This window comes from Electrona antarctica (assembly GCF_951216825.1).
Source record: "Electrona antarctica genome assembly, chromosome: 7".
Taxonomy (NCBI): domain Eukaryota; kingdom Metazoa; phylum Chordata; class Actinopteri; order Myctophiformes; family Myctophidae; genus Electrona; species Electrona antarctica.
In genome coordinates, this window is record NC_136812.1 from 1,831,518 (window position 1) to 1,858,550 (window position 27,033).

Consider the following 27,033-nt stretch of genomic DNA (forward strand, 5'->3'; position numbering starts at 1 on the left):
GCTTCTGGGGAACAACATATTTTCAGGTGGGGATATGCAGGCTGTGAGAACTTTTGCCTTCACAATAAAAGCATGCAGCTTCCACAAGTGTGCCCATAATAAAGACAAGGAAAAGGATTAAGAATTCGGTGGCATTTCACATTGCAAAAGAGCTATTTTTTCCGAAAATGTAAACATTATAAGGAATTAATGTGGATACTGGTAATGGAGATATTGTAAAAGTTGTCACTGTATTCATCCCTTCAGGACTTCATTTCCAATAAGGAATAAAGTCTGCGGTTTTATATGGCTATTGGCCCAATAATAATACAAAATTAAAAAAGAACGAAAAAGAACTATAATAGTTCATGTTTTGGAACCATGAACTTTAGTTCAACATTTCGAATGATGAACGGAACTAGTTCATAAAAAACACTATGTCCAAGCACAGAAAGCTGCACCACCTAAAGTGGCCAGCAGAGTGCAGCACAGAGTCAAGTGGCACAGAGTACAGTACAGTAGAGAGCACACAGTGCACTACAATACAGTACAGTAACTATAACACCGCTCACTTCACACAGGTGTGATTTCTAATGGAACCTTGATAGAGAGCTGATTTATAAGATGGTTTTGACATGGTGACAAACAATGATGTCACTAGTTCAACATACTGTGTCACTTTGGTGTGTGTGTGTGATGTGTGTGTGTGTGTGTGTGTGTGTGTGTGTGTGTGTGTGTGTGTGTGTGTGTGTGTGTGTGTGTGTGTGTGTGTGTGCGTGCGTGCGTGCGTGCGTGCGTGCGTGCGTGCGTGCGTGCGTGCGTGCGTGCGTGCGTGCGTGCGTGCGTGCGTGCGTGCGTGCGTGCGTGCGTGCGTGCGTGCGTGCGTGCGTGCGTGCGTGCGCGCACGCACGCACGCACGCGTGCACTGTGTCACCACCAGGCATGTCATCCTGTTTACCTGAGCCAGTCATGAGACCCAGTGTCGCTAATCTGTCCCCTCGTCTGATTGGACGGCTCCCCTGTCACTCACCCCACATCCTTAATCACCTCTTTACTCTCTCTCTCTCTCCTCCCTCCCCCCCCTCTCTCTCTCTCTCTCCTCCCTCCCCCTCTCTCTCTCTCTCTCTCTCTCCTCCCTCCCCCCCCTCTCTCTCCTCCCTCCCCCCTCTCTCTCTCTCTCTCTCTCTCTCTCTCTCTCTCTCTCTCTCCTCCCTCCCCCCCCCCCCTCTCTCTCTCTCTCTCTCTGTCCCCTCCACACCCCCCTCCCTCCTCTCTCTCTCTCTCTCTCTCTCTCTCTCTCTCTGTCCCCTCCCCTCCTCTCTCTCTCTCTCTGTCCCCTCCCCTCCCCTCTCTCTCTCTCTCTCTCTTTCTCTCTCTCTCTCTCTCTCTCTCTCTGTCCCCTCCCCTCCTCTCTCTCTCTCTCTCTGTCCCCTCCCCTCCCCTCCCCTCTCTCTCTCTCTCTCTCTCTCTGTCCCCTCCCCTCCCCTCCCCTCTCTCTCTCTCTCTCTCTCTCTGTCCCCTCCCCTCCTCTCTCTCTCTCTCTCTGTCCCCTCCCCTCCCCTCCCCTCCTCTATCTCTCTCTCTCTCTCTGTCCCCTCCCCTCCCCTCCCCTCTCTCTCTCTCCCTAACAAAGCGGATTAGACTCCACCGGTCCAGGCCTGCTGTGTAGTCATCAGGTTCAGTAGTGTGTCAGTCAGTAACACATATGTCTTCGTCTCCCTCGGTGTCTCCGACCTCCTCCACCTCCTCCTCCTCCTCCTCCTCCAACATGGGCCTGTCGGACATCCTCCAGAAGATCAGAGACCGAGCGGAACGCTTCCTGAGCGAGAAGAACGTGGTGACCGACCTCCTGGGGAAGCTGGAGGAGTCCACGGGGGTCCGCAAGAAGATCATCGTTGTAGGTGAGGAGGAGAAGCATACTGTGGCCTGATTATTACATCTGATCTGCTGTGTGTGTGTGTGTGTGTGTGTGTGTGTGTGTGTGTGTGTGTGTGTGTGTGTGTGTGTGTGTGTGTGTGTGTGTGTGTGTGTGTGTGTGTGTGTGTGTGTGTGCGTGCGTGCGTGCGTGCGTGCGTGTGTGTGTGTGTGTGTGTGTGTGTGTGTGTGTGTGTGTGTGTGAAGTAACAGTTTGCAGAAATACAGTACAATTCAAGCACAACTCAATACAAAGACTGTTAACTGTGAGTGGACGACACCATAAAGCATTACACTTGTTTACAAGAGGGTCCACCTTGTTCAATTCATCATAACAACGAAAAACATTTTTGCCACATCAAAAAAGGTCCTGTCGGTTCAAACCCACAACGCAACACTGTGTTCTCTCCAGAGTGTTGCTGACTGTGCACACACATCAGTAGCATTTCAATGTTATATACTGAGTGGCGCGCTACGAGCTGGTAGGTCTGCTATTTTTGAAAAATCGAGGGAACGACTGACATAGAAACATAGCTTTTTCAGAAAACTGTCAGGATGTAGAAGACATTTTTAGAATCTGATCTCAGGTCAAAATTGGTTCTATACCATCTCCCATTCCAAGCGCCGCTGACATTCCATTCCATTGATTCCATTCCATTGATTACATTCCATTGATTACATTCCAAAGGCCCCTCAGGTACATTTATAAACTATTTTCAGCCATGGGATAATAATATTGTTTTTGGGGGTTCATGGTAGATCTAGTTGAGCTTCATGGTCATTCTGAAAGTAGCTCTCAAGTCAAAATAGTCTGTGAATAATTAACCCCTGATGTTGTTGTAGAGTCTCACCCTGTTTGTCCATCTCTACTAGCCTACTGCTGAGTACTGGTGCAAAGTAACTAAGTACAGGAGGTAGAGCAGGTCGTCCAATGATCCATGGGTCGGCGGTTCCAATCCCGGCTCCTCCTCCTGTCCTGTCTACATATCGAAGTGTCCTTGGGCAAGACACTGAACCCCAAATTGCTCCCAATGTGCTGGTTGGTACCTTGCATGGCTTCTGCCACAATCGCTGTATGAATTAATGTGTGTGTGAATGGGTGAATGTAATGCACTATGTAAAGCGCCTTGGATAAAGGCGCTATATAAATGCACCATTTACTTAAGTGCAATTTGGAGGTATTTGTTTTTCCTTTATTTACCCAGGGTAGTAGCTGAGCACACGTGCTCATTTTCAGCAACGCCCTGCACATAGAGACACACAGACAGACACACACATTAAAACCTGGGAGCTGACCAGTACAACCACAGTCTGATACTGTTGTACTGACCGGTACAACCACAGTCTGATACTGTTGTACTGACCGGTACAACCACAGTCTGATACTGTTGTACTGACCGGTACAACCACAGTCTGATACTGTTGTACTGACCGGTACAACCACAGTCTGATACTGTTGTACTGACCGGTACAACCACAGTCTGATACTGTTGTACTGACCGGTACAACCACAGTCTGATACTGTTGTACTGACCGGTACAACCACAGTCTGATACTGTTGTACTGACCGGTACAACCACAGTCTGATACTGTTGTACTGACCGGTACAACCACAGTCTGATACTGTTGTACTGACCGGTACAACCACAGTCTGATACTGTTGTACTGACCGGTACAACCACAGTCTGATACTGTTGTACTGACCGGTACAACCACAGTCTGATACTGTTGTACTGACCGGTACAACCACAGTCTGATACTGTTGTACTGACCGGTACAACCACAGTCTGATACTGTTGTACTGACCGGTACAACCACAGTCTGATACTGTTGTACTGACCGGTACAACCACAGTCTGATACTGTTGTACTGACCGGTACAACCACAGTCTGATACTGTTGTACTGACCGGTACAACCACAGTCTGATACTGTTGTACTGACCGGTACAACCACAGTCTGATACTGTTGTACTGACCGGTACAACCACAGTCTGATACTGTTGTACTGACCGGTACAACCACAGTCTGATACTGTTGTACTGACCGGTACAACCACAGTCTAATACTGACCGGTACAACCACAGTCTGATACTGTTGTACTGACCAGTACAACCACAGTCTGATACTGTTGTACTGACCGGTACAACCACAGTCTGATACTGTTGTACTGACCGGTACAACCACAGTCTGATACTGTTGTACTGACCGGTACAACCACAGTCTGATACTGTTGTACTGACCGGTACAACCACAGTCTGATACTGTTGTACTGACCGGTACAACCACAGTCTGATACTGTTGTACTGACCGGTACAACCACAGTCTGATACTGTTGTACTGACCGGTACAACCACAGTCTGATACTGTTGTACTGACCGGTACAACCACAGTCTGATACTGTTGTACTGACCGGTACAACCACAGTCTGATACTGTTGTACTGACCGGTACAACCACAGTCTGATACTGTTGTACTGACCGGTACAACCACAGTCTGATACTGTTGTACTGACCGGTACAACCACAGTCTGATACTGTTGTACTGACCGGTACAACCACAGTCTGATACTGTTGTACTGACCGGTACAACCACAGTCTGATACTGTTGTACTGACCGGTACAACCACAGTCTGATACTGTTGTACTGACCGGTACAACCACAGTCTGATACTGTTGTACTGACCAGTACAACCACAGTCTGATACTGTTGTACTGTTGTACTGACCGGTACAACCACAGTCTGATACTGTTGTACTGACCAGTACAACCACAGTCTGATACTGTTGTACTGACCAGTACAACCACAGTCTGATACTGTTGTACTGACCAGTACAACCACAGTCTGATACTGTTGTACTGTTGTACTGACCGGTACAACCACAGTCTGATACTGTTGTACTGACCAGTACAACCACAGTCTGATACTGTTGTACTGACCGGTACAACCACAGTCTGATACTGTTGTACTGACCGGTACAACCACAGTTTTGAGGGTCTTTCAAACGGGACTGGGTGGCGGTGGTTCAGGGGTAGAGCTTCCGGATGGTAACCGCTGTATGAATTAATGTGTGTGTGAATGGGTGAATGTAATGCACTATGTAAAGCGCCTTGGATAAAGGCACTATATAAATGCACCATTTACCATTTACTTAAGTGCAATTTGGAGGTCTCCTCCAGGTCTGCTCTAGATGGGCGCGAACAACGCAAGCGTAAAAAAAAAGAAAGCTAAACAGAATCCAGGTCTGGTGAACCCCCCGGGGGGCGTGTGAATGAAACGAGCACGCGTGCAACAAATTCACGGGACCGCGCTCACGTTAAATACGCCTGCGCAAAAACGCAGGTCTCACTGAAAATGAGCGTTATATCGCTTCACGTTTGCAAGGCCCTTCATACTGTCGGCCACTAAGCAGCTCTACTGGAGCAGTGGGGGGTTCAGTGCCTTCCTAAGGCCCTTCATACTGTCGGCCACTAAGCAGCTCTACTGGAGCAGTGGGGGGTTCAGTGCCTTCCTCAAGGCCCTTCATACTGTCGGCCACTAAGCAGCTCTACTGGAGCAGTGGGGGGTTCAGTGCCTTCCTCAAGGCCCTTCATACTGTCGGCCACTAAGCAGCTCTACTGGAGCAGTGGGGGGTTCAGTGCCTTCCTCAAGGCCCTTCATACTGTCGGCCACTAAGCAGCTCTACTGGAGCAGTGGGGGGTTCAGGGCCTTCCTGAAGGCCCTTCATACTGTCGGCCACTAAGCAGCTCTACTGGAGCAGTGGGGGGTTCAGTGCCTTCCTGAAGGCCCTTCATACTGTCGGCCACTAAGCAGCTCTACTGGAGCAGTGGGGGGTTCAGTGCCTTCCTCAAGGGCACTTCAGCGGTGTTGGGTGAGTGATGACCAATCGGGGTGCATACTTAGTTTAGACTAGTCATTGGTTAGACATGGGTTAAGGTTAGGTTTAGGTGTGCTGCCCCGTGGGAGGTTAGGTTTAGGGTGAGGGTTTGAGATAGGTTGTAGTTTTAGGACTAATGACTGGTCTAACCAATGACTAGTCTAAACCTAAAACTGTCTAAACTAAGTACTGCACCCGACCAATCACTTCCCGATCTGTGTGTGTGTGTGTGTGTGTGTGTGTGTGTGTGTGTGTGTGTGTGTGTGTGTGTGTGTGTGCGTGTGCGCACATGTTGTGTTAACGTGTTTGACTAGAAAAGCCTTATTGAAACACTGATGACGAACAAATAGGTCTGTCTGTCTGTCTGTTGTTAAAGAGACACGACCAGTACAGTGGTGGAAAAAATACTCAAACAGCGCTAGCATTAATTGGAAGATTAGGATCTAATTCACACCAGCATTTTTCCCATTTGAGCTCTTATTTTGAAAAGCCACATTTCCAGTCTACTGAAGTAGTATTATCCTAGTAAGCTCAACGGAGCCTGGACAGGCCTTGTTTACAAGATGAATCCACATCGTCGGCTCTGTGCCGTCAAAGAAACGTTGTTTTGACCAAAAATGCCATCTGGGACGAGGAATAGGAGATACAGGCGAAGAAACGGATAGAATGGATTATTATGGAGACGGCGGTCTAAGATGGGCGATCCAGTGCTGTGACAACAACATAGCTAATTATTATGTTTTGTAAACGCCCAAAAAAAGGGTGTCAGGGTCAAAGGTCACAGAGCGTTGACACAATGTGGGGAAATAACTTCAATCAGGCGATAATTGTGACTGAGCCTCGTGATTGGCTGCCGGCATCGGACAGAGCCTGGTGATTGGCTGAACGCATCGTACTGAGCCTGGTGATTGGCTGATGGCATCGGACAAACTCTCTGACTGGACGGATCAATTTCCAGATAATTATATATAACATATAACACTTTGTCCTATTTATTTTTGAGTGGTGTAAACCACTCCTACAACTGGCTTTGTTAGTTTACGTGTCTGTCTGTCTGTCCGTCTGTTCGTACCAAAAGATGAGCATGGTATTACGTCAGACATTACGTCAGACCACAGCTGATCAGTCTATATAAGACCTTACACCACTCAGTTCACACGGGTGTGATTTTTTTATATACCGGTATATATTTTTTAGTTTATGCTTTTTATCACGTTTTTTTCTGGAAAGTTTTACAAAGTTATCTTTTTCATCCCAACTGAAAGTGTTAGTTAGGGTCCAAGGGTCTAGGAGTTAGGGACCAAGTGTCTAGGAGTTAGGAACCAAGTGTCTAGGAGTTAGGGAACAAGTGTCTGGCTAGGTGAGGCTAGGACTGAAGTCTAAGACATACAGGTCAGCAGAGGATTTGAATTTGGATGTTCCATCCACTGGAATGTATTTGTATCCTCCAGAAAGGATTATTCGATCTCCCATCATGCAACAGCACATCCTAGACATCGGAGACGGGCCCAACCTTGAAGTCCTGGTCACCGTTCCAGCCACCAAATATGTACAGTTCTCCATTGTAGGTAAAGGCTGAATGACGACTGCGTCCTTCTGGAAGAAGCTGTGTAGAAGGTGTGTCCAGCCAGAGGTTGTTCTCTGTGTCAAACACTCTGATGGTGTTGTAGTACTGACCCCTCATCCAGCCTCCAAATACAAACATCTTTGTCCCGATGATGGTAGCAGAGTGACCGTATGAAGCAGGTGGTGGAGTTCCTCTGGTGTTAATTAAAGTCCAGACCATCGTGGTGGTGTCCAACTTGTAGATGTCATTAGTGAGTCCAGTCTGGGTTAATCCTCCATGAATATACATGACCTTCCCCAACACACAGGCTGAGTGGCCGTACCTCTCCTTTGGAACAGTCCCAGAAACCTGTGGTGTAAATGTATTTAACCTTTATTTAACCAGTAAAATCACATTGAGACCATAGTCTCTTTTACAAGTGCGCACTGGCCAAGAGAAGAGGCAAATAAATGTTACACAGCTCTGCCAGTAACAACAAATACAGGACATGACAAGACAAACATATGACATCCGTAATACCAAAAACCTACTACCAGGGAGACTCGGAGAGAGTCTAAATAGCTATCCACTAAACCAAGTACAGACTAAAAGAGACTAGTAAGAACAATACTTCAAAAAAAACTACTAAGCTAATATAAAACTAAGAACACCGCAATTGCTACTCATCAAAGCAGGAGCAATGGCTGGAGAGTGTGCCAGAGGCAAGCCTCTTAAAAGTCACTAGGGGGATCAAGGAAGCCAATTTTAATCTGGTCTGTAGATCGTTCAACGCCCAGGGCCCAAAAAACGTTTTTTTTCCCTGCCTCAGATTTGGTGTTGGGTACGACATTCGAATTTAGAACTAATGTAAGAAGGATAATTACCAAGAATGACTTTGTAGATAAAAGTGTACCAGTGTAGCAGCTGCCTGTGAGATGCTAAGGAGGACCACCCTACTAAGGAGTACAGGGTACAATGGTGTGTCCTATAGGTGGAGCTGGTAATGAATCTCAAAGCAGCATGAAAAAGGGGATCAAGTCTGCCCAAAGCAGAGGAACAGGCGAAACGGTAAACAACATCGCCGTAATCAAGTTGCGACATGAAAAGGCCAGTGACCAGCCTTTTTCGTGAGGCAGAAGAAAAACAGGACTTCATTCTATAGAAGAAGCTCAAAGTGAATTTTAGCTTCTTGGCCAATGCATCAATGTGATGATTGAAGTTTAGCTTGTTGTCCAACCAAATCCCAAGATACTTGTAAAGCATCACCCATTCGATGGTTAATCCATCCAAAGTGATGATGTTTGGGGGACTAATGACAGTGCTGTTTGGAGCAAAAAGCATGGCCTTGGTTTTTTGGCCGTTGAGTAACAGTTTGCTATCTACCAGTTTGTGCTGCAAGGAGACACTGCCACTTCAAGTAAAGGGGCACAAGAATACAGAATTGTATCGTCAGCATACATGTGATACTTGCAATGCAAGTATCACATGCAAGCCAATTAGATTGGCTACAAATATGATTGACATATAAAAGAAAAAGCAGTGGACCAAGAATGGAGCCTTGGGGGACTCCTTTCTCGAGGGTGATGGAAGCAGAAACTGTGTCGCCAAATTTAACACACTGTGTGCGACCATCTAAGTAGTTTTTGAACCATCCTAACACATTGTGATAAAAACCAGCATTAGAAAGGACCTTGAGCAGTACTTTAGGATCCACAGTATCGAAAGCTTTGCTCAAATCTATGAATAAGGCAGCACAAAAAGATTTGTTACCCACAGCTGCCCTGATGTCATCGATAACATTAAGGCATGCTGTTACAGTGCTATGTTTTGCCATCTGTCGGCGTCGACATCAAATGCATAAAGCACGTTGCAGTAACCTTGGTTAGTCCACCCTCCCCAGACGGTATCTTCAATCAGCACAGCTGTGTGGCCCTCACGCACGAATGGAACCTCATGGAGACGTTCTCTTCCAGTTGTCACAGGAGAAAACTTCTTCCAGCACAAAGACACTGTTTAAGACGTCACTGTTGTTCCCGTTACTGTTGCTCCCTACGATCGCGTACACCTTGTGTCCGACGGTCACTGCTGCATAATCTCCTCCTGGTCCGTTCAGTTTCACGGTCCACCTCCACATTTTACACACAAAGACAAGGCTGGAAAATCTGGACTTCTCAAGCGTTGCTCTGTAACAGAATGAAGTCACATTGCTCACACCACCACTTATATATTGGTACAGACCTACAAGTAACGACGTCATCTTGATGACATCAGACTTATGTCCAAATATGGAGTTCCATCCGGCCTGGTGGAGATATGCGCTCCACTGAACACACATTTCACCTTCATTAGTGTGGTGTCCAGAGACGACCACACTATAGTAAGTATTCATTAGTGTGGTTGCCAGACTATATTGCCCGACTTTATTCCGGACAAACATTTTAATCCGTTTAAATCATCATCATCATCATCATCATCATCATCATCATCATCCTGTACTCAGCGAGCTGCTGGAGGGAGAGTTCAGGTTTGAACGCTCCGGTCCTTCAGGCCCCATTAAGCCTCCAGTCTGGTGTTGGCCATATTATTATAACGTGGATTCACTCTCGCTTCCTCCCCGATATCGCAGCGGGGAGGAAGAGGAGGCGTGAGTGAGTCCACTTTGTGGCTGGCAAACAGTGCGGCAGATCACCAAACCAAATGTGCATTTTATGACTAAACTTTCAGCATATCATCTACACACCCCGAGGTTTGATTTCAGACGTGGAACCACTTTGTGACTGACCTCTGGTGACCTTGAGGAGTCATTGACTGACCTCTGGTGACCTTGAGGGGTCATTGACCTCAGAATTGCATTTTTTTGCACGTCTTCCTCCATTAGTCTCCAGTATAATAATATATTATGTTTGTTAAATGGAAGTTTTGTTCTAATGAATGAAAACTTAAACCCGAATAGTCTACAGAAATGATCTAATGAATGAAAACTTAAACCCCAATAGTCTACAGAAATGGTGAATCATGTTAACTTTTATAATAATAATAATAATAATAATAATAAACTTTATTTATATAGCACCTTTCATACATAAATGCAGCCCAAAGTGCTTTACAGAGCAGAATAAATAAAATAAAAACATAAACAAGAACAATATATCAAACCCTGTAAGACCCGGATACATTTCTACTTGCAAAAAAGAGATTTCAACCTTACTACTACTTTGTACTACTAGGACTTATGTTAAAAGAGATTTCAACCTTACTACTACTTTGTACTACTAGGACTTATGTTAAAAAGAGATTTCAACCTTACTACTACTTTGTACTACTAGGACTTATGTTAAAAGAGATTTCAACCTTACTACTACTTTGTACTACTAGGACTTATGTTAAAAAGAGATTTCAACCTTACTACTACTTTGTACTACTAGGACTTATGTTAAAAAGAGATTTCAACCTTACTACTACTTTGTACTACTAGGACTTATGTTAAAAAGAGATTTCAACCTTACTACTACTTTGTACTACTAGGACTTATGTTAAAAGAGATTTCAACCTTACTACTACTTTGTACTACTAGGACTTATGTTAAAAGAGATTTCAACCTTTACTACTACTTTGTACTACTAGGACTTATGTTAAAAAGAGATTTCAACCTTACTACTACTTTGTACTACTAGGACTTATGTTAAAAAGAGATTTCAACCTTACTACTACTTTGTACTACTAGGACTTATGTTAAAAGAGATTTCAACCTTACTACTACTTTGTACTACTAGGACTTATGTTAAAAGAGATTTCAACCTTTACTACTACTTTGTACTACTAGGACTTATGTTAAAAAGAGATTTCAACCTTACTACTACTTTGTACTACTAGGACTTATGTTAAAAAGAGATTTCAACCTTACTACTACTTTGTACTACTAGGACTTATGTTAAAAAGAGATTTCAACCTTACTACTACTTTGTACTACTAGGACTTATGTTAAAAAAAAAAGTTTAATGAAAATGTTATGCACATTTATAATAATTATTAGAATAATAATAATAAATTAATAATTTACATTCGGTGGATATCTTTCACAATAATGCATGATACATGTTCTAGACATTCTAATGATCACACACATAATGTATTACATGCATTTTAGTTACTTTTATCAGGGTTAAAGATGAAAGGTGGGGGGTATTTATATGCAAATATCATGACCAATGGCATTGCAAGACTAAACAATGAACATCAATGATGATGTTTAGGTGAAAAAAGAATAGCAAAAAAAAATTAAGTGATTCATTAAAATTAAAATGTTACCGAGAAGCATCGTTGGGTCTTACAGGGATAATTATCCCTGTAAGACCCAACGATGCTTCTCGGTAACATTTTTATGTAAGAGCGACTTACATTTAAGCAATAACAAAAGCATGGCATACATCACATATATAAAAAGTAGTTATCATGAATCATGCGTAAACTAAGAACGTAACAGTGGAGTATCTTTGTAAACTATACATACTATACTATATAATATATTATACATGTGTACTATAAAGTGCTATGACTACAGAAAATGCAATTCTAGAGCTGTCTACGTAACAAGCTATAAGTCTGTTTAAAATACTATCTAAGTCTACATAATGTGCTATCTAAGGGGCTAGGCTAGGGCAAGTGCTACGGGCCATGGTGGAGTCTGAAGAGGTGGGTTTTCAGACTACGGCGGAAGATTGGGAGTGAGACTGCAGTTCTGACTGTGATGGGAAGTGCATTCCATAGTTTTGGAGCCAGAAGGGAGAAGAGTTTGGGACGTGTGGAGCGTTGTCCCGGCGTTTTTAGTGAAGGTAGCTCCAGCTTCCCTGTGTTGGCTGATCTGAGTGCGCGGGTGGGTTTGTAAGGTACGATCATACTTGTGAGATATGGGGGAGCCATGCCTTTGGTTGCTTTGAATGCCAGCATCAGAGTTTTGTATTCTGTGCGGGCAGCGACTGGGAGCCAATGGAGGGAGCGGAGAAGGGGGGAGACGTGTGAGAATTTTGGCTGGTTGAAGACCAAGCGGGCTGCGGCATTTTGGATCAGTTGGAGGGGCTTAAGTGCACATGCCGGTAGGCCAGTAAGGAGGGAGTTACAATAGTCAAGTTTTGACAAGACTGTTGTCTGAATTAGGAGCTGGGCTGACTCCTGGGTGAGGAACGGTCTAATTCGTCGTATGTAAACCTACAGGATCGAGTGACAGCTGTGATGTGTGTTTTGAACGAGAGCTGACTGTCCAGGACAACACCAAGGTTCCTGGCTGTCGGGACAGACTTTACCAGGGCGTTGTCTACGGAGGTAGTTAGCTCCCGCATAGGGCAGGACTTAGCTGGGAAGAACAGAAGCTCAGTCTTGTCTGGGTTCAGCTTGAGGTGGTTGGAAGACATCCACTGTGAGATGTCAGCCAGGCATGCAGTGATGCGCTCTTCTACCTGGGTGGCAGAGGGGGGAAGGATAGAAACAGTTGTGTGTCATCGGCATAGCAGTGATAGGATATATTGTGAGCAGAGATGATGGTGCCAAGGGATTTAGTGTACAGTGAGAAGAGGAGGGGACCAAGTACAGATCCCTGTGGGACCCCAGTTTGGAGGGTGCGGGGGGGTGATAGCAAACCTTTCCAAGAAACCTGGTAAGTCCGGTCAGAGAGGTAGGAGGAGAACCACTTCAGCGCCGTCCCGCCGATGCCTAGATCAGCTAGGGTGTCTAGGAGCAGCTGGTGGTTCACTGTGTCAAATGCCGCCGATACGTCTAGGAGAATCAGGACTGCAGAGTGGGAAGCAGCCTGGGCAGCATGTAGTGCTTCTGTGCCTGCGAGGACTGCAGTTTCCGTGGAGTGTGCCTTCTTGAATCCTGACTGGTTGGGATCCAGCAGGTTGTTCTGTGAGAGATGGAGATAAAGCTGGTTAGAGACAACACGTTCAAGCGTTTTGGAAAGAAAGGAAAGGAGTGATACCGGTCTGTAGTTCTTGTCATCTGAGGGGTCAAGAGTTGTTTTTTTGAGGAGTGGTGATACCCTGGCTGACTTGAAGGCAGATGGGACGCAGCCTGAGGTTACTGAGGTGTTGATGATGGAGGTGATGAAGGGGAGCAGGTCAGGTGTGATGGTCTGGAAGATTGGAGACGGGGCGGGGTCGAGAGGACAGGTGGTAGGTCTAGTGGATGTGACTAGTTTCAGGACCTCGTCTGGGGATAGAGGAGAGAAGGAGGACATGCATGGTATGTTATGGTTAGCATTGGTTGAGTCGAGTGCTTCTTTATGGCGGAGGGGGTAAAGGAGCTACTGATATCATCAACCTTCTTTTCGAAGTAGGTGGCAAAGGCCTCCGCGGTGAGGGATGAGGGTTGAGTGGGGGGAGGGGGTTTAAGGAGGGAGGAGAAAGTGGAGAAGAGTTTCCTTGGGTTAGAAGTGCAGGATTGGATGTTGGTGTGGTAGAAGGAGGTCTTAGCAGTGGTTAGTGAGAGGGTACAACAGTATCAGACTTTGTACTGGTCAGTACAACAGTATCAGACTTTGTACTGGTCAGTACAACAGTATCAGACTGTGGTTGTACTGGTCAGTACAACAGTATCAGACTGTGGTTGTACTGGTCAGTACAACAGTATCAGACTTTGTACTGGTCAGTACAACAGTATCAATTTACAATTTACAATTTAGGCATTTAGCAGACGCTCTTAATCCAGAGCGACAAAGGCAAAGGCCTCCGCGGTGAGGGATGAGGGTTGAGTGGGGGGAGGGGGTTTAAGGAGGGAGGAGAAAGTGGAGAAGAGTTTCCTTGGGTTAGAAGTGCAGGATTGGATGTTGGTGTGGTAGAAGGAGGTCTTAGCAGTGGTTAGTGAGAGGGTACAACAGTATCAGACTTTGTACTGGTCAGTACAACAGTATCAGACTTTGTACTGGTCAGTACAACAGTATCAGACTGTGGTTGTACCGGTCAGTACAACAGTATCAGACTGTGGTTGTACTAGTGGTCAGTACAACAGTATCAGACTGTGGTTGTACTGGTCAGTACAACAGTATCAGACTGTGGTTGTACTGGTCAGTACAACAGTATCAGACTGTGGTTGTACCGGTCAGTACAACAGTATCAGACTGTGGTTGTACTAGTGGTCAGTACAACAGTATCAGACTGTGGTTGTACCGGTCAGTACAACAGTATCAGACTGTGGTTGTACTAGTGGTCAGTACAACAGTATCAGACTGTGGTTGTACTGGTCAGTACAACAGTATCAGACTTTGGTTGTACCGGTCAGTACAACAGTATCAGACTGTGGTTGTACTAGTGGTCAGTACAACAGTATCAGACTGTGGTTGTACTGGTCAGTACAACAGTGTCACTGTGGTTGTACTGGTCAGTACAACAGTGTCAGACTGTGGTTGTACTGGTCAGTACAACAGTGTCAGACTGTGGTTGTACTAGTGGTCAGTACAACAGTATCAGACTGTGGTTGTACTGGTCAGCTCCCAGTTGATTTATTATGTTTGGAACCAAATGGACCCTTATGGGTCTAACTCTAAGATGGAACCAAATGGACCCGTGGTTCCATTTGTACACTCTCAGAGTTAAATTAACATTGATTTTACAATTTATAAATTGGGGGTCCCAGAGATAGAAATGCCATTAAATGGGGGTCCGTAGACTAATGCATGTCAAACTGGGTGTTCCTTGAAATTAAACGGGTTGAGAATAACTGATAGAGCAGTAAAAACCTTCTCTTATGGGGGTCCCAAATGGGGGTCCAAGGGTTAATTAGTGTCAATTTAGGGGGTCCTTGACATGAAAACGTTTGTGAATCACTGCTCTAGCGTGTGATTGTGAATGAAAACCGTGACAGTTCTATGAACGCACGCACGCACGCACGCACGCACGCACGCACGCACGCACGCACGCACGCACGCACGCACGCACGCACACACACACACACACACACACACACACACACACACACAGTGTGATGTCACTAGTGCCTGGTGCAGTGGGTTCCACTACATGTGGTCTGGAGGCAGACAGTAGAGTTTATCAGCTGTAGAATGAACACACACACCCCTGACTCCTCCGTCACTCAGCTCCATGCAACTCGCAGAGTCATCAAAGGTATGTGTGTGTGTGTGTGTGTGTGTGTGTGTGTGTGTGTGTGTGTGTGTGTGTGTGTGTGTGTGTGTGTGTGTGTGTGTGTGTGTGTGTGTGTGTGTGTGTGTGTGTGTGTGTGTGTGTGTGTGTGTGTGTGTGTGTGTCCTTGCTTGCGGGGGGATTTTTTTTAGAGGGCAGGTTTTTAGGGATTATGGTTGGAATATCACATGTATGGAGACAGATGGACCCTAGAGAGCCGGGGACGTTTATTCCAGTGACACATGTCACTGTCTTCAGGTCAAAGGGAGAGAATGTGATTGTCTCACACCTCTTTATTCCTAACTGGAATGAATGACGTACCGAAGACTCTTCTTACGACAACAACACAAATAATAATAACCCGATGACAGTGGAACTTTAGTCCGTAATCTCCCACAGTGAAAAAAATATATGTGTATATTTGTACGTCTCTAACCGTTTTGAGGACCCTCTTGTAAACAAGTGTAATGCTTTATGGTGTCATCCACTCACAGTTAACAGTCTTTGTATTGAGTTGTGCTTGAAATGTACTGTAATTCTGCAAACTGTTAATGAATACTTCAATCAATCAATCAAATATATTGTTGATAATGTTTATATTCTCTTCCAAATGGACCCTTTAAGATGTTTAACTCTTGAGAGTGTAAAAGAGAGTTAAACAATCTGCATTACTTAATTTACAATAAGGCTACACCATTAGAGAACGTAGAAGAATTGTTATCGAGTTTTGGCTGAGAGGCTAAATGTCATCACATGGTGGTCCGTGGATCAGATGGGTCTGAGAGGCTAAATGTCATCACATGGTGGTCCGTGGCTCAGATGGGTCTGAGAGGCTAAATGTCATCACATGGTGGTCCGTGGCTCTTATGGGTCCGAGAGGCTAAATGTCATCACATGGTGGTCCGTGGCTCAAATGGGTCTGAGAGGCTAAATGTCATCACATGGTGGCCCGTGGCTCAGATGGGTCTGAGAGGCTAAATGTCATCAGATGGTGGTCCGTGGCTCAGATGGGTCCGAGAGGCTAAATATCATCAAATGGTGGTCCGTGGCTCAGATGGGTCTGAGAGGCTAAATGTCATCACATGGTGGTCCGTGGCTCAAATGGGTCTGAGAGGCTAAATGTCATCAAATGGTGGTCCGTGGCTCAAATGGGTCTGAGAGGCTAAATGTCATCACATGGTGGTCCGTGGCTCAGATGGGTCTGAGAGGCTAAATGTCATCAGATGGTGGTCCGTGGCTCAGATGGGTCCGAGAGGCTAAATATCATCAAATGGTGGTCCGTGGATCAGATGGGTCTGAGAGGCTAAATGTCATCACATGGTGGTCCGTGGATCAGATGGGTCTGAGAGGCTAAATGTCATCACATGGTGGTCCGTGGCTCAGATGGGTCTGAGAGGCTAAATGTCATCACATGGTGGTCCGTGGCTCAAATGGGTCTGAGAGGCTAAATGTCATCACATGGTGGTCCGTGGCTCAGATGGGTCTGAGAGGCTAAATGTCATCACATGGTGGTCCGTGGCTCAGATGGGTCTGAGAGGCTAAATGTCATCACATGGTGGTCCGTGGCTCAAATGGGTCTGAGAGGCTAAATGTCATCACATGGTGGTCCGTGGCTCAAATGGGTCTGAGAGGCTAAATGTCATCACATGGTGGTCCGTGGCTCAGATGGGTCTGAGAGGCTAAATGTCATCACATGGTGGTCCGTGGCTCAAATGGGTCTGAGAGGCTAAATGTCATCACATGGTGGTCCGTGGCTCAAATGGGTCTGAGAGGCTAAATGTCATCACATGGTGGTCCGTGGCTCAAATGGGTCTGAGAGGCTAAATGTCATCACATGGTGGTCCGTGGCTCAAATGCTGAATAAATCATGGGCCACTGGTGTATATGGATTCATATAATGTTCATAGGCCTACTGTATGTTTACAGGTGCGGCGTCACTAACCATATTATATTTATTATATTAAAAAATATATTTCATATAGTTCCAGTTGCGGTGTCACTGACCCGATTATACCAGACAGTGGCCCTGTGGTTAGAGTGTCCGTCCTGAAACTGGGAGGTCGGGGTTCGATCCCCGGCCGGGTCATACCAAAGACTGTAAAAATGGGACCCAATGCCTCCCTGCTTGGCACTCAGCATCAAAGGGATTGGGGGTCAAATCTACTAATCAAATGATTCCCGAGCGCGGCGCACGCTGCAGCTCACCGCTCCTTGGCTGCGGCTCAGCGCTCCAAGAGATGGGTCAAATGCAGAGAACAAATTTCACTGCGGTAACGTATGTGACAAATCGTAACTTTGACTTTGATTATATTTATTATATTAACATGATATTTCATATATATTTCCAGGTGCGGTGTCACTGACAGCATTATATTTAATATATTTCATATATATTTCCAGGTGCGGTGTCACTGACAGCATGATATTTCATATATATTTCCAGGTGCGGTGTCACTGACAGCATTATAGTTAATATATTTCATATATATTTCCAGGTGCGGTGTCACTGACAGCATTATAGTTAATATATTTCATATATATTTCCAGGTGCGGTGTCACTGACAGCATTATAGTTCATATATTTCATATATATTTCCAGGTGCGGTGTCACTGACAGCATTATAGTTAATATATTTCATATATATTTCCAGGTGCGGTGTCACTGACAGCATTATAGTTAATATATTTCATATATATTTCCAGGTGCGGTGTCACTGACAGCATTATAGTTAATATATTTCATATATATTTCCAGGTGCGGTGTCACTGACAGCATTATAGTTCATATATTTCATATATATTTCCAGGTGCGGTGTCACTGACAGCATTATAGTTAATATATTTCATATATATTTCCAGGTGCGGTGTCACTGACAGCATTATAGTTAATATATTTCATATATATTTCCAGGTGCGGTGTCACTGACAGCATTATAGTTAATATATTTCATATATATTTCCAGGTGCGGTGTCACTGACAGCATTATAGTTAATATATTTCATATATATTTCCAGGTGCGGTGTCACTGACAGCATTATAGTTAAAATATTTCATATATATTTCCAGGTGCGGTGTCACTGACAGCATTGTAGTTAATATATTTCATATATATTTCCAGGTGCGGTGTCACTGACAGCATTATAGTTAATATATTTCATATATATTTCCAGGTGCGGTGTCACTGACAGCATTATAGTTAATATATTTCATATATATTTCATATATATTTCCAGGTGCGGTGTCACTGACAGCATTATAGTTAATATATTTCATATATATTTCCAGGTGCGGTGTCACTGACAGCATTATAGTTAATATATTTCATATATATTTCCAGGTGCGGTGTCACTGACAGCATTATAGTTAATATATTTCATATATATTTCATATATATTTCCAGGTGCGGTGTCACTGACAGCATTATAGTTAATATATTTCATATATATTTCCAGGTGCAGTGTCACTGACAGCATTATAGTTAATATATTTCATATATATTTTATATATATTTCCAGGTGCGGTGTCACTGACAGCATTATAGTTAATATATTTCATATATATTTCCAGGTGCGGTGTCACTGACAGCATTATAGTTAATATGTTTCATATATATTTCATATATATTTCCAGGTGCGGTGTCACTGACAGCATTATAGTTAATATATTTCATATATATTTCCAGGCTGCGGTGTCACTGACAGCATTATAGTTAATATATTTCATATATATTTCCAGGTGCGGTGTCACTGACAGCATTATAGTTAATATATTTCATATATATTTCCAGGTGCGGTGTCACTGACAGCATTATAGTTAATATATTTCATATATATTTAATATATATTTCCAGGTGCGGTGTCACTGACAGCATTATAGTTAATATATTTCATATATATTTCATATATATTTCCAGGTGCGGTGTCACTGACAGCATTATAGTTAATATATTTCATATATATTTCATATATATTTCCAGGTGCGGTGTCACTGACAGCATTATAGTTAATATATTTCATATATATTTCATATATATTTCCAGGTGCGGTGTCACTGACAGCATTATAGTTAATATATTTCATATATATTTCATATATATTTCCAGGTGCGGTGTCTCTGACAGCATTATAGTTAATATATTTCATATATATTTCATATATATTTCCAGGTGCGGTGTCTCTGACAGCATTATACCTGGTCTATGGATACGGTGCGTCTCTGCTCTGCAACCTGATTGGATTTGTTTATCCTGCGTATTTCTCGTAAGTAAACGACAAATAAACTAAACATGCTTCGCTAGCTTTGACCAAACGTGTGAAATGATCATGATGCTTGTTGTATAGGTTGGAATGTGATATTAAAGCAATAAGCTGTGAATGTGTAGTGGGATATTAAAGCAATAATACGCCACAAGAGGTGTCAGCTTACCGGGTATTTTATAATGGTTGAGAGGCGTAGTGAGACACGACGCGTAGCGTCAGACATTACCTGGTGAGCTGAGACCTCTTGTGGCTTATTGCTGTTCTAAAACGGTTACAAACGTATAGCAATATTAACCTCATAAAACTATTCCTAATTTATAAAAGTAGCTGCACTTTGCGCCGCTTTGCGCCCACCAGAGCGAGCCACACTTCCTTGTTTTTACTCGGCCAGTCTCTGTTGACGGGGGAATAGGAATAGGAGGCGCTTGATGTTTTTACGAGGCCGGCCGGAGCCACACATTCACACTCACTCATATGAGCGTTCCCTATGAGCGTTCCCCAGTTCAGCTACAGAGCAGCGTGATCAATGTATAACGCAGCTGGGAATGATATAAAGTGATTTGAATAAGGTGTGGATTATCGTGTGATTTACAACGGGTCTACTCAGAAACCAGCCAATCAGAATCAAGTATCAGGGCTACCCGTTTTAGAAAACACAATATATGTGGTCATGAGATCAACATAATTAAATTCGTAAGTGTTCGGGTTAGGGGTGACCAATAATTTGAAACTTCCTCAAATTAAGGTGTGAGTTTATTCTTCATCTCACACGTTTGATTAGATGTTTACACACCGGTTTATGTTCTTATCTTGATTATTTTGAAGACCCAATTACTGAGTGTTTTTGTGTTTGTGTACTGGTTTTATATGCCCGTGCTACTTGACGAACATGTCCACCACTAGTCAGAATTTGAGATGATTTGAATGTGAAGTTATACTCGGAGAAAAGGACAGAAATACCAACATGCTGAGTAACATGTTTAAAACGGTGTTGCCATGTGACCTTAAATCTAATAAGCATCCATCATTTACACCTGGCTGTGAAGTTAGTTAGCACATGGTGGCACATGGGGAAAGTAGAAAACATTATTTTACACAAAGAAAACTGTTTTTTTCAGTCAAAGTAACATTTCGACATAAAAAAATCGTTATAAAAAAGCAGGGGAGTGGATTAATGAATGAATGTGTGGGTGGACGGATGGATGGATGGATGGATGGCTGGATGGATGGATGGATGGATGGATGGACGGACGGAAGGATGAATGGATGGATGGATGGATGGATGGATGGATGGATGGATGGACGGAAGGATGAATGGATGGATGGATGGATGGATGGATGGACGGAAGGATGGATGGATGGATGGAAGGATGGATGGATGGATGGACGGATGGACGGAAGGATGGATGGATGGATGGATGGATGGATGGATGGATGGATGGACGGACGGACGGACGGACGGACGGACGGACGGACGGACGGATGGATGGATGGATGGATTTATGAATGAATGTGTGGGTGGACGGATGGATGGATGGATGGATGGATATGGATGGATGGATACAGTGAGTGTGTGTTCCTCTATTACAGTGCAGTACAGTGAGTACAGTGTCAGTGACTTCCTTGTACTTTATTGACATAGTCTGAAGTGTGCGGATGTGGTGAACTCCACCCCTCTGGGGCGTGCGCTACAGTAAAACAAACAGAGCATTGTGTGTACGGGACAGAGACTCTACTGTTCTGTTTAGAAAGGAGAGCACCGTGGTTCCAAAACCTTTACACGTTAAGAATCTGTCTGGGAAGAGCCACCCATCGACTAATCTAATATACGGCAACCTTCCCTGTGTTTCTACACTAGTCCACCGATCGACTAATCTAATATACGGCAACCTTCCCCGTGTTTCTACACTAGTCCACCCATCGACTAATCTAATATACGGCAACCTTCCCTGTGTTTCTTCACTAGTCCGATCCAGAAGAACACAGCTTGCCAGCCACTGCTACAGAGCTGACAATGACGTTATATCTTCCCTTCTTCTCTGGAGTCCTGCCTCAAAGTAGACCAGAGGTAGAAAGCTGTCGTTCCCTGATGTCATCACTAGGGACATCAGTAAACAGGAACTGGGGGTGCCAATGAAGGACCAGGAAGTCTGGCGTGGCATTGTGCAAATCCATGATCTCGCCCGCGGTCGAAAAATTACGATACGAAATATTTCACCAAACGGGGGGCACCAAACAGCAGGGGAAAAGTGAAAGACTATTGTACTATTGTGGAAAGACCGGTAAAATATTGAAACAAGATTGTGTGTGGTGTGTGTGTGTGTGTGTGTGTGTGTGTGTGTGTGTGTGTGTGTGTGTGTGTGTGTGTGTGTGTGTGTGTGTGTGTGTGTGTGTGTGTGTGTGTGTGTGTGTGTGTTGTAGGATCAAAGCCATAGAGAGTGAGTCTAAGGAGGATGACACCAAATGGTTGACCTACTGGGTCGTCTACGGAATCTTCAGCATCGCCGAGTTCTTCTCTGACATCTTCCTGTTCTGGTTCCCTTTCTACTACGCCTTTAAGGTACGCATGGTCTATAGATCTACTTTCTACTACGCCTTTAAGGTACGCATGGTCTATAGATCTACTTTCTACTACGGCTTTAAGGTACGCATGGTCTATAGATCTACTTTCTACTACGCCTTTAAGGTACGCATGGTCTATAGATCTACTTTCTACTACGCCTTTAAGGTACGCATGGTCTATAGATCTACTTTCTACTACGCCTTTAAGGTACGCATGGTCTATAGATCTACTTTCTACTACGCCTTTAAGGTACGCATGGTCTATAGATCTACTTTCTACTACTTCTTTAAAGGAGCATTCAGTGATTTGGAAAAAAAACCCGGTCCACCCGGTAACAAGATGTGCACATGCACACGCTCTACAGTGGGGGAAGTACAACAGACCAACAGCACGTGCACCAATGCCCGCCCCACTCGATCATGATTGGAGGAAGGCCCCTCTCATCCTGATTGGATGAAGGCTTTGCCACCCAAAGCCCAAACCGAAATTAGGGTTTTTTTGACCCCAGGGGCCACTGGGGACAGGGAGGAACTCCTTATATGGTCAGCACACTTTATAGTAGGGAGGATTATCCAAAAAATAAGAAAAAATAAGTGATATTTGAATTAAGTGAAATCACTGAATATACCTTTAAGGTAAACACCTGATCTATATATCATCTGGTTCCCTTTCTACTACTCCTTTAATGTACGCATGGTCTATAGATCTACTTTCTACTACTCCTTTAAGGTAGACATGGTCTATAGATCTTCTTTCTACTACACTGTCAGATCTACTGTCGCTTTAATTAAAACCGCAGCCTTCTTGGGCTTTCCATGAATCAGTGAAAATAATCCTATGAATGATGACCATGAAATGATAATAGGATTCTGTTATGACCATGAATTGAAATGGCTGCCATCCTCCTTTTTTCATTAACTTAAATAAACAAACAAACAAACAAAAAACAAATGTGAAAACATGTGATTGTCAGTGTGGGCCTGTTAAGGTGCTTCGACCTCTGTGTCGTGAAACGGCTTCTCAGATGTTTCTCCACAGGGTCTCTTCCTGTGGTGCATGGCTCCAGATGTTTCATCCAGATGTTTAATCCAGATGTTTCTCCACAGTGTCTCTTCTTCCTGTGGTGCATGGCTCCAGATGTTTCATCCAGATGTTTCTCCACACAGTGCTTGTTCTTCCTGTGGTGCATGGCTCCAGATGTTTCATCCAGATGTTTCTCCACAGGGTCTCTTCCTCCTGTGGTGCATGGCTCCAGATGTTTCATCCAGATGTTTCTCCACACAGTGCTTGTTCTTCCTGTGGTGCATGGCTCCAGTTTCATCCAGATGTTTCTCCATCCAGATGTTTCATCCAGATGTTTCTCCACAGTGTCTCTTCCTCCTGTGGTGCATGGCTCCCGTGGCGTGGAACGGCTCTCAGATCCTGTACAACCGCGTGGTGCGTCCCATCTTCCTGCGTCACGAGTCCACCATGGACCACCTGGTCAGCGACATCAGCGGCAAGGCCATGGATGCTGCCGAGACCGTCACCAGAGAAGGTACTCTGACCTCTGACCCCTAGACCCTAAACCCTGACCCCTAACTGACCTTTAACCCCTAGACCCTAAACCCTGACCCCTAACCCAAGGCCATGGACGCTGCCGACACGGTCACCAGAGAAGGTGCTGGACTGTAGAGGGCCGGCTGTGGCTCAGGAGGTAGAGCGGGTCGTCCAATGATCCCTGGGTCGGCGGTTCGAATCCCGGCTCCTCCTCCTGTCCACATGTGGAAGTGTCCTTATTGGGCAAGACACTGAACCCTACGTTGCCTCCATTGAGTCGGTCGGTGTGAGCTCGCCACCGTCGGTGTGTGAATGTGGGAAGTGAGAACGCTGGCGTCGACTGTTCGCCGCTTCACCTCCCAACGTATGAATGAATGAATGAACCGTTGTAAAGCGCTCTGAGCACATAGAGCACATAGAAAAGCGCAATAGAAATGCAATCCATTATTACACATTATTATCCTATAAGAGACGGTCACCAGAGAAGGTACTGGACTCTATGGTATTCTCGAGAACCTGTAAGATAATCTATGGGCACAGTGCGGTCCACACTGTGTTGTTAGCTTAGCTTAGTTAGCTATCTCTGCATGCCCTCCACACTGTGTTGTTAGCTTAGCTTAGCTGTCTCTGCAGGGTTCATGTGTTTGGTCCGACGGAGCATTGGTCTGAACGACCTACCTCAAACCCTCACCCTAACCCTAACCTCCCCAGGGGCAGCATATCATCCCTGTAGGGCAGAAACCCTGTATCTCTCCATATCGTCCCTGTAGGGCAGAAACCCTGTATCTCTCCATATCGTCCCTGTAGGGCAGAAACCCTGTATCTCTCCATATCGTCCCTGTAGGGCAGATACCCTGTATCTCTCCATATCGTCCATGTAGGGCAGATACCTTGTATCTCTCCATATCGTCCCTGTAGGGCAGAAACCCTGTATCTCTCCATATCGTCCCTGTAGGGCAGAAACCCTGTATCTCTCCATATCGCCCCTGTAGGGCAGAAACCCTGTATCTCTCCATATCGTCCCTGTAGGGCAGAAACCCTGTATCTCTCCATATCGTCCCTGTAGGGCAGAAACCCTGTATCTCTCCATATCGTCCCTGTAGGGCAGAAACCCTGTATCTCTCCATATCATCCCTGTAGGGCAGAAACCCTGTATCTCTCCATATCGTCCATGTAGGGCAGATACCCTGTATCTCTCCATATCGTCCCTGTAGGGCAGAAACCCTGTATCTCTCCATATCGTCCCTGTAGGGCAGAAACCCTGTATCTCTCCATATCGTCCCTGTAGGGCAGAAACCCTGTATCTCTCCATATCGTGCCATCGCACAAACTCCAGCTTTTCACCAGAGGAGAAAAACCTTTTTTTTCCAAAATGAGTTAATATCACAGGCAGACTCTTAGAGTCACATACTAGAGCATGTCTGAAATAAGTGTCAGAACTGAAATTGACATGTAAATATGAAATAAATGCTTAAACATGTAGCTAGGTGTAATGTTAGAGACCACAGAAGACATGTAAATATGAAATAAATGCTTAAACATGTAGCTAGGTGTAATGTTAGAGTCCACAGAAGACATGTAAATATGAAATAAATGCTTAAACATGTAGCTAGGTGTAATGTTAGAGACCACAGAAGACATGTAAATATGAAATAAATGCTTAAACATGTAGCTAGGTGTAATGTTAGAGTCCACAGAAGACATGTAAATATGAAATAAATGCTTAAACATGTAGCTAGGTGTAATGTTAGAGTCCACAGAAGACATGTAAATATGAAATAAATGCTTAAACATGTAGCTAGGTGTAATGTTAGAGACCACAGAAGACATGTAAATATGAAATAAATGCTTAAACATGTAGCTAGGTGTAATGTTAGAGTCCACAGAAGTGAACCTTTTCAAGCCTGTTTTCTCAACTCGCTGTTTCTCTGCAAGACATTACTCTATAAGCCATATCTCCAAAACTGGTGGGTCAAACTGAACAACCAAAATGTAAATTTGAAGCTACGATTCCCTGCTTTCACATGACATGAAAAAACGTTCTAAAAAATCCAATGGCAGTCCCTCTGTCAAATTTAGTCACATGTATCTCTACATATTTCATTTCAACTTTCTTTCTGTATATTCAACTTCAGACTGAAATTATCTTCTTTCTTTCTTTCTTTCTTCCTTCCTTGTCTCCTCTCCTCCAGTCCTATGCTCCCTCATAAGGAACCGCTCCCCTCCTCAGACTCCTCCCCAGGTGGAGGCGGGACCATCGTCTGGGGGGAGGAGCTTACCGGAGCCTGAGGGGGAGGTCCTGACGCCGACCCCTCCCTCCAAACCCAGACCCAACAAGTCCAAAGTGGCCCCGGACCCCCAGGAGGAGAAACCAGTATGTACCCAGGGACCCCCCCACTACCCTTAGAGTACCCAGGGACCCCCCCACTACCCTTAGAGTACCGGTATATATTCATAGAGCTGCCACCTCATTTCTCCTCCCATCCACTTGCATTAAGTTGCTCTAAAGCGCATGAGGCGATTTCACTCCTCCTTCCGAGTAGGAACAGAGTGCATTCTGGGATGGATTGGGCCCAAACACATGAACACGCTGGCCGTTGACTACCATTGCACACGTTCACGTATGAAACATAGCGTTCACGTGTCATTGCCCCATAACATGAACGTGCGCAACGATAGTCAACGGACCAGCGCTGGCTCCAGCTGCAATACCAAATTCGGCCACTATGTCCATTTCGCCTCAGGGTTCCCTCTCGGTGATGTCTCTATTATATTTTTAATCTAAGCCACTACGCCTCTAGTCTAGACCCAGGGACCCCCAAGACCCCCACTCTCATATCCATCAGGCCAGGGACCCCCTATAGACCCAGGGACCCCCTATAGACCCAGGGACCCATAGACCCAGGGACCCGACCCCCTATAGACCTAGGGACCCCCAAGACCCCCACTCTCATAGTCTGGACCCTAGACTAGACATAGGGCGCATTCTAAAATGTCTCCTCATCACGTGGCACCCAAGCGCCACCACTTTTGTCCACCAGGTGGCGCTCAAAGTGTTAAGATGGACCCATTTCTGTCTACTCTAGGAGACAGACAGACAGACAGACAGACAGACAGACAGACCATTATGGTGGTTTCTAACCTACAACCTCATGTCTCGTTGCAGCCTTTCCTTGGCTAAGCAGGACGGTAAGTGACCAGTAGTTAGTTGTAGGTCTATATATCTACT

General features: G+C 44.8%; 2 protein-coding genes across 2 annotated transcripts in view; one reads left to right on the forward strand and one right to left on the reverse strand.

Annotated features, from left to right (window-relative positions):
* LOC306927324 (tetraspanin-33-like) overlaps positions 1-1,749 on the reverse strand; it is a gene marked incomplete at both ends in the record, with an annotated part of 14,340 nt that extends 12,591 nt beyond the window's left edge. The window contains one exon of the mRNA XM_079507037.1: positions 1,714-1,749. Coding sequence (XP_079363163.1) covers positions 1,714-1,749 — 36 coding nt within the window. The remainder of the gene's footprint in view (positions 1-1,713) is intronic.
* On the forward strand, positions 1,748-26,211 carry LOC306927325 (receptor expression-enhancing protein 6-like; the record flags this gene model as incomplete). The annotated part of the gene is made up of 5 exons (XM_079507038.1): positions 1,748-1,880; positions 19,609-19,702; positions 22,124-22,262; positions 23,634-23,802; positions 25,997-26,211. The coding sequence occupies 5 exons, from the start codon at positions 1,748-1,750 to the stop codon at positions 26,209-26,211; spliced, it is 750 nt and encodes a 249-aa protein (XP_079363164.1).
* Between the last annotated feature and the right edge of the window lie 822 nt (positions 26,212-27,033).